The following is a 12,767-nucleotide window of genomic DNA, read 5'->3' as shown; positions in this document are numbered from 1 at the left end:
CACAGACACCCTGGTGCCTTGGGTGCAGGGTCTACCTGTGAAGACCTCTCTCTACGTGCTCTTGGCCCTGGGGCATCTCCCTCCCAGAGGGAGGGGCCCTGAGGAGGTGCCTCTGGGGGAAGCTGCAGGTCTGGTGGAGGCCCTCCTGCAGCGGGGCCCTGAGGTGTCATTCATGTGAGCTGGAACCTCACCCACGTGACCTGGCAGGGCCTGGAGCCGCAGCCTCTGGATCCCGAGGGCATCAAGGTTGAGGTCCCGGTCTGCGGTTTCAGCACCCTCACTGTTGTCTCCCCGCAGGTGTACGGATCCGGATCGCAGACAAGGGCCTTCCAGTACGTCAGGTAAGACCCCGGGCTCACCACAGCTCCCATCTGAGTTGGTCAGCCTCAGGCGGGACTGACCGCTCTGCTCCTCGCGGGTGCCTTGGATCTGTGAGCCGAGGTCAGACATGCTGGTCCCTTGCTGCCACCTAGTGTCTGGTCGGCAGACCCACTGGCCCTGACGGTCACCCGGGGGCTCCAGGTCAGGCCGGTGAGGTGCTGGCCTCTGCGTCCAGCAGACTTGCAGATGCTGGAATCAGACCCTATGGACATGGTCTCCTGGGTGGACAAGATCGTCCTCATTGAGGGAAAGATAAGGCTGAGTGTCGTATTGTCAGGGAATGCGGTGTCAAAACTACACACAGTTAAAAGCATTTTTAATAACTTTGTTGAATTATCTCGCAGGTAATATTTACCATTTTCTCAGTCATCCTCCTAAATCTAACTTTTTTGTCAGCCAGTTTGGTTGACAAACTGCTTGTCACCAGTTTGGTTGGTGACAAGTTTTACAGTGCAGTCTAGGTTCTAAGAGTCATTGTGTGAGCAGTTACATCTACCACTGTTCTCCCGCGTGCCAGGAGGTGGTGAATCCTGCATCGTTCTGTGGTGTCCTGAATCACTGGGCACACGCTAGTTGTTTGTTTTGGTACCTTGTCCACTAGGAAACGCCATTCCTGGTGCTCCTGGTGGCCACCCCAGGGGTGCTGTCAGGGGGAGTGGTGGCAGGTGGCCCCCAGCCCCACCCTGACCCAGGCAGTCACCCTAACTTTTGCCTGGCTTAAAAGAAAGAAAAAATTAAACATGTAACTACTGTAGATTTTTTTTTTTTTCCTGCAAGTGTTTGTGAATTTTCACATTTAGTCCAGAGGAAAGTTGTGAGTAAATGTATATAATGAGCAGTGTTTTTTTTCTCACACCTGTTCGTATGTTGACCAGGAGGGCAAAGTGCCTGAGACCGTCTTGTCACTGGCCCACTTTGTTGCCCAAATATTCTAAGAAGGGATTTGAGCACAACCTGGCAGCCTGTTTCCAGGTCAGGGCACTTGACCCCAGAGCCATGAGGGGATGGACAAGGTCCGTGTCAGTGTGGGGACTGTGCTGGGGGGAGGGGCGTGTCTGCATCAGGTACCTCCTGCTTTAGTGACACATCTCCATCCCACTCCCCTGGCCCGTCTTCACACTTCTCAGGGATCTTGGCATCTTAGTCACGTTGAATCTCCTCTAACAGCCTCATCAAGGCCCCCAGACTCCTCCAGCCATACCACCTTGTGGAATATTCCAGAGTCTGTGCAGTAAACAAGACATCAGTCAGAACACACTTATTTCAAAGGCATCAGATATGAAATCATTTAAAGTAGCCTCTCAGGTGTTTTTTTTTTTGCTGATGGTTAAAAGTCTTTTAAGCATCACGTGATGCACTGGTTGCGTTCTATCCCAGCCAGGACAGAATGCGCCTTGCTGCCTGCCCTGCACAGTCCGTGTGCCCCTCACTGACCAGACACCAGCGTGCAGCCTGAGAGACCTTGATGCGGTCACTGGAGTGTTGCTGGGGACCCTCTGGGCAGAATGTCTCTTCATGGGGCTGTGCTGTCTGCTGGTCTTGCTTCTGGGGTCACTGGGCCCTGACACACGAGGCTTCGCTGACCTCCCCAAACTTGGAGGAATGAGCTTTCCTGGCCTCCACTCTACCTTGTTCAAGACTTGGCCAAGATGGTCAGCTCACCAGGGCCAGGCTGTTTTAAATAAGCTAGTTTATAGAAACTGAGACTCTTCTACTTCACTGTTACTAATAAAAATGCACAATGTCGGGACCTTGCGTTGCTGAACTAAGTTACCCATTTCCAAAATCCATGGTTGCCCTGAAGCAGCATGGCGCAGTCTCTGGGTGACTGTTGGGGTCTCAGGGTGGCCTGTGCACTGATGTCCTGTCCTGTCTGTGCCTGGTTCTCTCATAGGCAGATTGCATCCTCACCCCATCACAGAGGCAATGCAGTGTTGTCTTAAAAAGTAGCTTTGTCAAAATGACACTTTAAAAGAACTTCAGGTTAAATGGGTGTGATCTATGCAACTCTGACCTTAGAAGTGGATGGTTTGTTGCATAAAAGATGCATGCCCCATCTCCACCTCCACTGAATGATTACATGATTCCATCACCTTCCAGCTTAGTATGGGGATTCCCCCCCCCCCCCATTTCAGTATTAAAAACTCATGGATGCTACTGAACGGCAGCTTTCAATGTCTTTCCAAACAGGCAGAGACATGTGTCATCAGAGAGGGAGTTGGGATGTGGTCATTGCCGCCATAGTGATGGAGGGGCCTGTGTTCGTTTCTAGGAGAGAGGAAACATCCTGGGTCAGCGAGTGTTTATCTGCACTTGTGCTTGATCTGCGAGAGCAAGGCATGTTCCCAAAACACCCATTGGTTGTAAACAAGATCCTAGAAAATTGTGTTTGCTAAGTAGCAAACCCCCCTCATTTTTTTCCCCCCTCAATGAAAAGGAGAGGGAAAACTAAGGTCTTTTTTTGGAGGTGAGCACAGTAACCTGCTCCTTGCTGGTTGTGAAGGAGGAGGAAGGAGAGGTTCCAGGGGGCCGCATGTGCAGAGTCCCCTACAACCTCGTCAGAAACACAGCTGGGGGAAGTGCCTTAGCCCGTGCTTATGTAGCACTGAGGTGTCATTTTTACAAAGTCACTTTGTTTTTTGTTTTGTTTTTTGACAGAACCACCCTTTAATGGTTCTATAAATAAGAACCAAACCTTGGTAAGCAGAAGTTTGCCTCCTCACCATCACCATCATGACCCAGTTGCTCATGGTCCATTGGCAGCATCTAGACACCCCAACTGTTCCCTCTGGGAGCTAGGGGCTCCGGTGGGAGGTGAGGCTTGGAGGGCCAGGGAACTCATTTTAATGCTCAGAGTTGTCTGCTTTATCTGAATTGTCAGTATAGGACTCACATACTGGAGTTTTTTTTTTTTTTTGCAGGGGAGCTTATTTTTTTTAAAAAACCATCTGCTTTTCCGTCCTGGGCCAACTACCTGGGTTTGTGTTAAATATCATCTTTCCTCAGAAACTTGCATAAACACCATCTCTTTTGGATATGTGTCTACTTTTACTTTTTAATTGTTAAACAATTTCAGAAATACACAATGTAGGGAACTCAGCCCCATCTCTCAGCTCCCATCCTGTCCAGTCGTCTGCCTACACTTGTGCACAGAAGGCAGCTCCCTGACACCACCCTGTCTCCTAGAATACTTGAACATCCTCCACGCCCTCTAACATGTAGGATTTTATTCTGATGTCCCATCTCTCCTCCCAGGAGGTGGCTCATGTCTGATGCACCACACCTGTGGGCATCAGCAGGCACCTGAGCGGCCTCCCCTCTTTTCCAGCGACCTGGTGAATGGCCTTGTGGCACTCATGAACAGCAACGTCAGCAGCCCCGTCAACCTGGTGAGTCCATCCCTGCCGCCCACTGCCTGCTTAGCAGTCCGGTTCCTGCTGTGGTTCACTTGCTGTCAGCAAGCTTAGCGCATGCGCCTGTTTGCCACTTAACCAGCACTAGAGGAAAAATCACAGAACAGAATGAAACAGGAGTCTGCCAAGATGTAAGGCGTCTGCAACGGATAGATGAACCGCATAATAGACACTAACCTGACTCCGAGCACCTGGAGGCCAGGTCTCAGAGCTCGAAAAGCCTCTGCTGGTTGTGGGGCTGTGTGTATGTCTTTTCCCCATCATGGCTTGTGCAGTTTTGTTGGTGTCCAGTTGCTTAGTCATGTCCGACTCTGTTACCCCATGGGCTGTGCACATCAGGCTTCCCTGTTGTTCACTGTCTCCCAGAGTTTGCTCAAACTCACGTCCATTGAGTTGGTGATGTCATCCAACCGTCTCCTCCTCTGTCGTCCCCTTCTCCTCCTGCAGTTAGTCTTTATAAAGCTCACATTTCAGGGACATAAAAAGTGAAGGATTAGGACGATTTCCCTGCCTTGCCAGGGCTGCGGATGACCCAGGGCTGCCCGAGGCAGCTTTGTGTCTGGCTTCCTGTAGCTCCAGCCACTCCTGGCAGGGTTGGGAGGTAGTTTAGCCTGCTGTCTCATCCAGCCTTTCGCCCCTCGTGCTGGAGGACATGCTTCTCTGCAGAGCAGCTTGTTGTCTTTGGTTCTTGCTGGCAGAAAATTTTCCGTATATTTATGGTAAAACCTTGGGCTTCCCTGGTAGCTCAATGGTAAAGAACCTGCCTGCTAATGCAGGATATGCTGGTTCAATCCCTGATTTGGGAAGGTCCCCTCGAGAAGGAAATGACAACCTATTCCAGTATTCTTGCCTGCAGAATCCCGTGGACAGAGGAGCCTGGCGGGGTGCAGTCCAGGGGTCGCAAAGAGTCAGACATGAGTTAGCAGTTAAACAACAACAACCCTGCCTGCCTCTGTCATCTTGATTCAGAGGAAACTAGGAGATTGAGAACAAAGAGTACTTAGGACATTTAGTTGCCAGGCTCCGTGGTGGTCTCTCACGATGGGATCAGCAGGACTGGGAAAGGAAGGGGCTGAGGCTGCTAGAAGGTGTGAGGGGAGGAAGAGAAGGAGAAAATGGTTTTCCTCAAACCCTCCAGAAGTCAGCTCCTCTTCAACCAGTTCCTGTCTCTCCTGCCGGCTGCCCGGAGCCCACATCTCTGAATACATTTCATTTCTGTCAGGCTTCGTGTCTGAGCTCAGGGGTCTTCACTACTGAGGTGGTGAGCGTGGTGCCCCATCGGGGTATCGCGTGTCCTGGGGGAGCTCGCTGGCAGAACCAGGCTTCCCTGCCCAGCAACACTGCGGTTACAGAACCTTTGCACCTGGACACCATCCTGTACCTGGGCCAGGGGACGTGTCCCTGTTAGATGCCCCCAACCAAGGCCAAGGCGGGAACAGGCATAGTGTAGCCCCCAGCCGTGCTGTGCCTCCTGCGGAACCTTCATGAAGGTGGGAGTCCGGTGACTTCATGAGCCTGCAAGCACCCTGGAGGACGTGGGTGGTGGCGTCCTGTTGTGTTGACACTGCTAACCAGAGACCCTCTCCTCCTCAGGGGAACCCGGAAGAACACACCATCCTAGAATTTGCTCAGCTCATCAAAAACCTCGTTGGTGAGTAGAACAGGGGCCTCCCTGAGTGAAGCTGGCCTATCGGTTAGTAACACCTCGTCTGGACAGTGCATGGTTAACACTCGCTGACTGAACTGGATGGGAAGCAGAGCTGGGTCAGGAGCACCCCACTGTTTTGAGATGCTTTAAGTAATGGAAAGATGAAGGGGAAGGGGCTGACTTGGGTCCCTGTGGTGACAGCAGGTCTTTGTGTAGCGGGAACGTCCATTTGTCCCCGGTGCCTGAGACGTGACTTGGTCAGCAGTTCTCCACAGGTGACGGCTGTCTGGTGCCACATGCTGGCCATGACGTGCACAGAGCTTCAGGGAGCAGGAGGGCAACGCTGGCCTGTGTGCCTCTGACAGAGTCTGGTGGGCAGCTTTAGGTTCCGTGTGCAGTCCTGGCCGCCCTGGCCGCGGGGATAGGTGGTGTGGACACTGGGAGTGGCTCCAGAGAGGGTGTGCTCGTAAGCCACGAGCAGTTTGTGTGTTTCCAGCTATCCGTGGGCTGCTGGCGCCCACGGGCTGTGCCCTTTGTCACAGGTGTCCTGGGGCTCCCAGGAGCCTGGCTCAGGGAGTGTCTGCTTCCCACGGTTGATCAAGAAATCAGAGTTTCAGACACAACCAGATTGGGATGGGTTTGGCTAGACTGCATGAGCAAGATGTTGGCCCATCCAGACCGCCACTTTAGCCGGCTACAGTGTCTGGGGTGGTCTGTCCTGGCACCGAGCTGTCAGCTACCAGCCGGAATAGTCAGATAGTACAGGGGATAGTCTTCCTAAGACAGAAATCTCAGCAGCCTCTGTTTACATTCTTCCCTGGCGTCTCCCCTGGGGGTCTGTCCACCCTTCCCCAGTGGGGAGGCTCACCTTGGACCCCAGGCCCTGGCACCCCGAGTGAGGCCCTTGGACCAGCAGCTTCATCACCATCTTGTGAGAAATGCAGACCCACAGACCTGCCCACGTGTCCCGGAGCAGAGCCTGCGTGTGACCAGATCTTCGGGGTCATGCTCGTGCTGAAGTGGAAAAGTTTGTCTAAATCCCAGGACGACGGCTGTGTGACGCACGGCCCCAAACACCAGTGGCTTCAGACAGCAGCTGTTTATTCACTCCAGATTCTGGGGTGGGGACTCCCTCTGCAGGCCTGGCCAACGGTCACTGGGGTGGCTTCATTCTACTGGCCGGCAGGGTGTGGGCCCACAAGGAAGCTGGACCGGCCAGGCTTCTGTCCTTCTTTCTGCATGTGGTCTGTCCAGGGTGGCTGGACATCTTTGTGTAGGCTGAGGGTGGCTCTTGTGTCAGTGGCCAGGCCCATGTAAGGTGTTGGCCAGGGCTAGCCCACATTCACTCCCCTGCATGCTGCCCGTTAGGCGGCCTGACTGTAGGCGAGGGGCTCTGGTAGGGTGTTCATGCCTGGAGGATGGCTCGCCTGGATTGTGGGCAGTGGGCGCACAGCCATGTTGGCTGAGGGTGGTGGTCAGCGTGGGGCCTGCCCACTCACCCACCTCAGGGTGGCTCAGGCCTGTAGAGCCAGAGCAAGGGCACTTGGACACATCACACCGTCTACATCTGAATTCCTCTGCAGGTGGGACTTGACGTTCACATATAAAAATCACACCTCAGAGGTTCCTGATTCTGTTTTTGTTTTTCTTAAATTCAGGCAGTGGGAGTGAAATTCAGTTTCTTTCTGAAGCCCAGGACGACCCCCAGAAAAGGAAACCAGACATCAAGAAAGCAAAGCTGATGCTGGGATGGGAGCCAGTGGTAAGAGGGGGTCGGGGCTGTCACCACCTGCTGGAGAAGGCCTTTCCCTGTGTTTATCCCTCACGGGCACTGCTGAGTAGGGCAGCTCTGGCACGCTCCTCTCCAGGCCTGCGTCCTTTCTTCTCTGTTACGGTTGTAACCTGGACTCTTGGGGCATCTGCCATTGAGGGTCTCCCTTCACTGGCTTCACTTGGAATGCCGTACTGAGGGGGCAACAGTGCAGGCTTAGAACTGAGTAGCCCTGCAGGGTCTGGCTGTCCATTCAGCCAGGGTGTCATGGGTGAGGAGGGCCAACCTTGGTGTCCATTACCTATGTGACCTCATCCAAACTGGCCCCCACTCAGGCCAAGCAGGGTGGGCGAGTGAGAAGCCAAAGCCTGCAAACTGCAGACCTCCCGGCCTTCCCCGCCCTCTTAAAGGCCTTTCGCCTCCCAGTGTGGCTCCCCAAGGCGGGAATGCTATCCCCTGGACCTGGTGTCCCCAGGTTCCAGAGGCTGACTCCCGCTCCCCAGGGCATGGGGCCCCCTCAACCAGAATGACTGCCCCCCTGGGGTAAGGGTCCCCCAGGCTGACTGCCTCCCTCCTCGGGCGAAGGTCCCTATGTCCTCCCACGCTGACTGCCCCGCTCCTGGGGCATGGACCACTCATCTCCCCAGGTTCACTGAGTCCCCCTGGGGTGTGGGTCCCCTTCTCCCCAAGGCTGACTGTCCTACCAGGGCTCACTGCTCTCCTTTCTGGGCCTGGGTCGGTCTCCCCATCCCCTGTCCCCCCAGTTGATTGCCCCCCTCTTGGGTTGTAAGTCCTCCCTGGGCTGACTGGTCCTCTCCTTGGAGCCTGGGTTCTCCCCAGGCTCACTGCCCCCACTTGTGAGGTTCAACCCCACGTGTGGGTTCATCTGTCCCCCCCGGGTTGGTTGCCCCCCTCCCTGGGGGTGGGTCCCTTGCCCCTTGAACAGACTGCCCTCCTCCTTGGGCGAGGGTCCCCCGTTCCCCGGGCTGACTGTCCTCCAGGTTCTCCAGGTGGACTGCCGTCGGGCTGCTGCTTTCCTATCCTTCGTTGTGTCTGTACGGCATGGGCACCTGCTGTGATTTCTGCTCCGTGTTTGCTCTGGTGGCCTCCACATTATGAGGCTGCTCAGTCGTTGTCCCGGGTCCCTGTGCAGAGGGTGAAGAGTCCCCGGGGTTGAAGGTGCAGATGGTTTCGAGTCCCTGGGAGTGACAGAGCAGAGGGTGTCAGGTCCCCAGGGGTGAAGGTCCAGAGGGTGAGTGTCCCCAGGAAGAGTCAGGTGTGTGAATCTTATCTGGCTGCCTTCCTGAGCATCTTCCTCCATGGAGACTTCTGAGAGGAGGAGAAGGGGGCCCCTGGTGTTAAAGCGCACCATGCAGGCAGAAGCTGCCCCCTCATTCTCACCCTCTCTTTAAACAGGTCCCGCTGGAGGAAGGGTTAAACAAAGCCATCCACTACTTCCGGAAGGAACTCGAGTACCAGGCAAATAACCAGTACATCCCCAAACCAAAACCGGCAAGGATAAAAAAAGGACGGACACGCCATAACTGAAAACCTCGCCTTTTGGGACCGTAGATGCCCTATTTCACACTTGACAGGATGTATTTTTTTTTTTTAAAGAAAGACTAACTAAAACAGGTGTCATGAAGAAAAAAACTGGAATTCATACTGAAGCTTGCTTTAAGAAATGGATGTGCCTAAAAACTCCCCTAAAAAAAACTGCAGATTTTGCCTTGCACTTTTTAAAATCTTTTTATGTAAAATAGCGTTGATGCATCTCTGCATATTTTCAAGTTTTTTATCTTGCTGTGAGAGCCTATGTCGTGACTGTCGTCGACAGTTTTATTTACTGGTTTCTTTGTGAAGCTGAAAAGGAACATTAAATGAGGTGAAAATGCCGATTTATTTATGAAGTGGGTACTTATAAACGAGACGTTATTCTATGCATAGAGGAGAAAGAACAGACCAGCAGTAATGTCAGCTGGGTGGCATACTGTATTAATTCTCAGGCAGAGAAAAGAATTCTGCTCGAGAGTTTTGTGATGTTTCTTCTAATGCAGAATTTTTCCAAGGTCTAGTTTTTAGTTGCAAACTTGACTTTGAAATGTTTCTGTTGGTTATCACGATCAAGGATATTTGAAATCACTACTGTGTCGTGCTGCATATGGGGTTGGGGTGGGTGGGACAAAATTAATATTCTTGGTTAACAGTGGTTAAATATGCTATTTTAATAAAATATTGAAACTCATACTCTGATTTCTCTTCAGACCATATGAATCTTCTGCCTTGTACTAATTTTTCTAAGAGGAGCAATTCTGAGTTTGTACCCAATTTTTTGAGGCCTTGCTCTTGCAAGGCTAAAAAAAGAAATTTAATCTCACTTTAACAACTGGCTTTCTACTTTGCATGGTGTATCTTTGAATGTTAAGAAAAATATCAGAGAATTTAATTTTAAAGATTGAATGGCTACAAAAAATAATGGTGAATTTCATTTTAAAGAAAGTTCTGTAAACATCCAGGTTGGTGTAATATGTTACTTGATGTATGGATGTGGGCTGAAACTATGCATACTGTTATCTGCTGTGTATACCCAAGGTTAGCATCATTGTGTATCCTTCTCTGGGAGTACAGACCAGATGGAGAAAAGGAAGTACCATTACCGACCTGTGCTGTAGGAACTGAGAACTTCCACTTTCACTAAGAATTCCTTCAAAGTTTAGTGTGAGGTTTTTCTAAGTTCCTGTTATAACAAATGGAAGAACATGTAGGGAGTTAAAGCGACACATTTTTGAGTCAGTTGGTGCTGCGTGGTGGTGACATATCCCGCATGGACACCAAAGGGATCAAAGCATGATGCAGGGGGCACTGTGCTCGTTTACATTCTTACCAGGGTGACCTAGGCTTGTCTGTCCTTCAGAATCTCCTGGGGATGTATCTTTTAATCAGACCTGTTTTTCCAATCAGAATCTCTGGGCTTACACCAAGGAAGCTGTGGTTTTGTTGTATTTGTTGTGCAGAGTAGGAGTGTTACAGTGTGAGAGGGAGAGGACTGAGGCTAGCTTCTTCTATTTAGTTGTCATTATTTTGGCCTGAACTGAGTGATACACCATTTTTGGGGAACCGCTGGTGGTGCCCGGGGTCACCAAGGAAAGCACGCAGCCGTGGAGCTCCATGGTGCTCAGCTGTGTAGTGTGTTTGGGAGAACCCCAAAGCCCCAGGCTCCAGAATTCTCTTACCTTGTTTATTGCTAATATCTAGAATTCTTCTGGGAGATTAATTCCTTCAACTTTCTTCCCCATGGTTTCCATGGAATATGTTCAAAGAACAAGAGACACAAAGGGGGAGCTGAAAAAAATTTTCCAAGAAAAAGGGCTGACCATTTCCTGACTTTGGCAAAGCCACGGAAAGGCTCAGATTCAAAATGCCGATGAGCATAGGATAAAACCAAAGGAGTCCACACCAAGACCTCACAGTAAGACTCAAAACTAGAGCCACAGGAAAATAACCTAAAAATGGGCCAGAAAAACGACTCGTTTCCTCCAAGTGGTGATGTATTAACACAGAGCAGCAGCAAGTTCCTCAGAAACCAGGGGGCCTGGAAGCGAGTGGCACATTTCTCGTGGACTGAAAGACCTGTCTTTCCAGAATTCTAGTGAAAATACCCTTCAGAAAGGGAGGAGAAATTGAGACATTCTCAGAAGTAAAACTGAGAAGTTTTCTCTAGCAGACCTCCCTGAGAAGTATGACTAAAGAAAAGCTCTCTAAACAAGAAGGAAACAATAAGAGGGAACCTTGAGCCATCAGAAAGGAGGAGCATGGAAAGGGAAAACATGAGTAAATGAAATAGGTTTTCTTTCTCTTCTCAAGTTTTCTGAGTTACCTTTGATGGCTGAAGCAAAAATTGTAACAGTTTTGTCGTTTTCAATGTATGGAGACACAAAAGACCCCAAATAGCCAGAAGAATCTTGAGAAAGAAAAATGAAATTGGAGGAACCAGGCACTCTGACTTCACACTATACTACAAAGCTTACAAAGTAGTCAAAACAGTATGGTACTGGCACAAAAGCAGAAATATAAATCAATGGAACAGGATAAAAAGCCCAGAAATAAACCCATGCATCTATAGTCAATTAATCTATGACAAATGAGGCAAGAATATATAATGAAGAGTCTCTTCAATAAATGCTGCTGGAAAAGCTGGACAGTTACATGTAAAAAAATGAAACCAGAATACTCAAAAATAAAATGAAAGATCTAAATGTGACACTGGGTATTGATGAAACTCTTAGAGGAAAACATAGGCAGAACACTCTAACATAAATTGCAACAGTATCTTTTTTGATCCCTCTCCTAGAGTAATGGAAATAAGAACAAAACTAAATAAATGGAACCTAATTAAATTCAAAAGCTCCGCACAGCAAAGGAAACCATAAACAAGACGAAAAGACATCCAACAGAATGCCAGAAACTATTTGCAAATGATGTAACTGACAAAGGATTAATCTCCAAAATATACAAACAGCTTATGTGGCTCAAAAAAATAAAAATTTAGGCAAAAGACTTGAAAGTTGCTCAGTCATGTCCAACTCTTTGCAACCCCATGGACTGTAGCCACCAGCCTCCTCTGCCTATGGTATTCTCCAGGTCAGAATACTGGAGTGGGTTGCCATTTCCTTCTCCAGGGGATCTTCCCAACCCAGGGATTGAACCTAGATCTCCCACACTGTAGGTGAATTCTTTACTGTCTGTGTCACCAGAGAAGCCCCATCAAAAAAGGCAGAAGACCTAAGGAGACATTTTTCCAAGAAGACACACTTAGGGCTAAGGGGCACATGAAAAGATGCCCAACACTGCTAATTATTAGAGAAATCTGAATAAAAACTATAATGTATCACCTCACATCAGTCAGAAAGGCTGTCATGAAAAAGTCTGCAAATAATATGAACTCCATACACAAAAATAAGCTCAAAATTATTAAAGACCTAAATGTGAGACCAAACACTATAAAACTTCTAGAGGAAAATACAGGCAGAACACTCTTGACATTAATCACAGCAACATCTTTTTCGATCCATCTCCTAGAAAAATAAACAAATGGGACCTTCTTAAATGCTTTTACCCAGCAAAGAAAATAAAAAGTCTACAGATTGGGAGAAAATATTTTCAAATGATGTGACTGAAAAAAGACTAGTCTCCAGACTTTACAAACAGCTCATGATGCTTAACATCATCAAAACAACCCACTCAAAAATGGGCAGAAAACCTAAAAGAGACATTTCTCCAAAGAGGACATACAGATGGCCATGAAGCACAAGAAAAGATGTTTGACATCGCTAATTACTGGAGAAGTGCAAATATAACTGCAATAAGATAGCCATTCTGGCTGGTGTGAGGTGCTATCATCAAAAAAATCCACAAACAAATGCTGGAGAAGAAGGGAACCCTCCTACACTGTTGATGAGAATGCAAATTGGTACAGCCACTATGGAGAATAGGATGGCGGTGCTGTAGAAAACTAAAAATAGAGCTAACATACCCTGCAATTCCACTCCTGGGA

At 49.5% G+C, this 12,767-nt stretch overlaps 1 protein-coding gene and 1 non-coding gene across 3 annotated transcripts in view; both read left to right on the top strand.

Annotated features, from left to right (window-relative positions):
* The window catches only part of UXS1 (UDP-glucuronate decarboxylase 1), a 54,572-nt gene extending 45,114 nt beyond the window's left edge, over nucleotides 1–9,458 (top strand). For both annotated transcript variants that reach the window (XM_043468819.1, XM_043468820.1), the window contains exons 11-15: nucleotides 298–341; nucleotides 3,710–3,770; nucleotides 5,388–5,445; nucleotides 7,101–7,204; nucleotides 8,630–9,458. In XM_043468819.1, the coding sequence (XP_043324754.1) occupies nucleotides 298–341; nucleotides 3,710–3,770; nucleotides 5,388–5,445; nucleotides 7,101–7,204; nucleotides 8,630–8,761 (399 nt within the window). In that variant the 3' untranslated portion in view covers nucleotides 8,762–9,458. The remainder of the gene's footprint in view (nucleotides 1–297; nucleotides 342–3,709; nucleotides 3,771–5,387; nucleotides 5,446–7,100; nucleotides 7,205–8,629) is intronic.
* Nucleotides 9,458–9,569, top strand: LOC122442824. The gene has a single exon (XR_006269798.1). It is a non-coding gene; the product is annotated as a U5 spliceosomal RNA (small nuclear RNA).
* Nucleotides 9,570–12,767: the final 3,198 nt, after the last annotated feature.

This window comes from Cervus canadensis, chromosome 5, assembly GCF_019320065.1.
Source record: "Cervus canadensis isolate Bull #8, Minnesota chromosome 5, ASM1932006v1, whole genome shotgun sequence".
NCBI lineage: Eukaryota > Metazoa > Chordata > Mammalia > Artiodactyla > Cervidae > Cervus > Cervus canadensis.
Note: the sequence above shows the minus strand (reverse complement) of the source record. Positions and strands in the feature narration are given on the sequence as shown.